The sequence below is a fragment of the Corvus brachyrhynchos genome, unplaced genomic scaffold, assembly GCF_000691975.1.
Source record: "Corvus brachyrhynchos isolate BGI_N302 unplaced genomic scaffold, ASM69197v1 scaffold18, whole genome shotgun sequence".
Lineage (NCBI taxonomy): Eukaryota > Metazoa > Chordata > Aves > Passeriformes > Corvidae > Corvus > Corvus brachyrhynchos.
This window is the reverse complement of record NW_008246064.1, coordinates 137,529-139,117: the sequence shown is the minus strand read 5'-3', so window position 1 is coordinate 139,117 and position 1,589 is coordinate 137,529. Positions and strand designations below refer to the sequence as shown.

The following is a 1,589-nucleotide window of genomic DNA, read 5'->3' as shown; positions in this document are numbered from 1 at the left end:
GATGGGCTCGGTGCTGATTGGTCACTGAGTCTGTAGGTTGTGTGAATCTGGGCTCTGATTGGTCGAGAGCTCTGCAGGTTGTGCTGTGCTGGGATTTGATTGGTCAGTGAGTGAGTCCATAGGTTGTGTGGCTGAGTTCTGATTGGCCAGCATCTCTATAGGCTGTGTGACTCTGGATGCTGATTGGTCAGGCAATCCATAGGTTGTGCTGCTCTGGGATCTGATTGGTCTGTGAGCCCATGGGTTGTGTGGCTCTGGCTGCTGATTGGTCGGGAGCTCTACAGGTTGTGCTGCTCTGGAATTTGATTGGCCAGCAGCTCTATAGGTTGTGTGATTCTGGATGCTGATTGGTCCATGAGTCCATGTGTTGTGCGACTCTTGATGTTGATTGGTTGAGAGCTCTCTGGATTGTGTTGCTCTGCAATTTGATTGGTCTGTGAGTCCTGGTGCTGATTGGCCAAGAGCTCTGCAGGTTTTGCTGTGCCAGGTGCTGATTGGTCAGTGCAGCTCCGGGTTCTGATTGGTCGGCAGCTCTACAGGTTGTGCACCTCTGGCTGCTGATTGGTCAGTGAATCCCAGCGTGTGCTGCACTGGGCTCTGATTGGTTGATTGATTCATTGCCGATCCCATCCTCCCCCCAAAGCGGAGTTTCCTCCCCAAAGAAACGCATCCCATTTTTTTGGAGCGTGTCAGGGATTAAAGCTCGGCTTTCCCGGCAGCTGCGGAGCATCCCGGGGGACGAGCGGAGCCGGGCACAGCGGGAACGTGGAGCACAGCGGGAGAGCCGGGAGAATGGGGCACAGCTGGAAAATGGGGCACAGCTGGAGAAGGGGACACGGCCGGAAAATGGGGCACAGCCGGAGAGCCAGGAGAATGGGGCACAGCTGGATAATGGGGCACAGCTGGATAATGGGACACAGCCGGAGAGCCGGGCACAGCTGGAAAACCGGACACAGCTGGAAAACGGGATGCTCCACGCCCTGCACCTCTGCGAGTGCTTCCTCGACCCCTACCAGCCCTGGCGCCGGCAGCTGAGCGGGTGAGGGACCCCCCCCACCGCCCCGCCGCATCCCAAAATTCCTCCCCCATCCCGGCTTCCCCCCCGCCTCATCCCTGTCTTTCCAGGGAATCCGTCAGCGCCAAGGAGAAGAGCAAATACAAGTTCGCCCCCGCCCCGCTGCCCCCCGAGTTTGGGGCCTTTTTCCAAGGTAAAAGCGGGATCTGGGAAAGAAGGGAAAGGTCGGTGTGGGATCCGTAAATGTGGAGAGTGTCCAGGGATAGGGGGAGGGTGCTGGGGCGGGCTGGAGTCAGGGAATATTTATAGGATTCATGGAGGGACGTCGTATTCGGGGGTAGATATTGATCCAAGGACCTGAAAGGATCCCACACCTGCTCCAGGTTATCCCATGCCTATCCCACAAATACAGGATCCCACACCTGCTCCAGGTTATCCCATGCCTATCTCAGGATTATTATAGGATTCCAGGGTAAATATAGGATCCTATACCTGTTCCAGGTTATCCTGCACCTGCCCCTGAACTTTAGGATCCTGTACCTGTTCTCATGTCCTGGGAACTGCACCGGGATCC

General features: G+C 56.4%; 1 protein-coding gene across 1 annotated transcript in view; it reads left to right on the top strand.

Annotated features, from left to right (window-relative positions):
• The window catches only part of NBEAL2 (neurobeachin like 2), a 29,710-nt gene that overhangs the window by 5,882 nt on the left and 22,239 nt on the right, over positions 1-1,589 (top strand). The window contains exons 5-7 of the mRNA XM_017746713.1: positions 271-277; positions 717-1,039; positions 1,126-1,208. Of these exons, the coding sequence (XP_017602202.1) occupies positions 271-277; positions 717-1,039; positions 1,126-1,208 (413 nt within the window). The remainder of the gene's footprint in view (positions 1-270; positions 278-716; positions 1,040-1,125; positions 1,209-1,589) is intronic.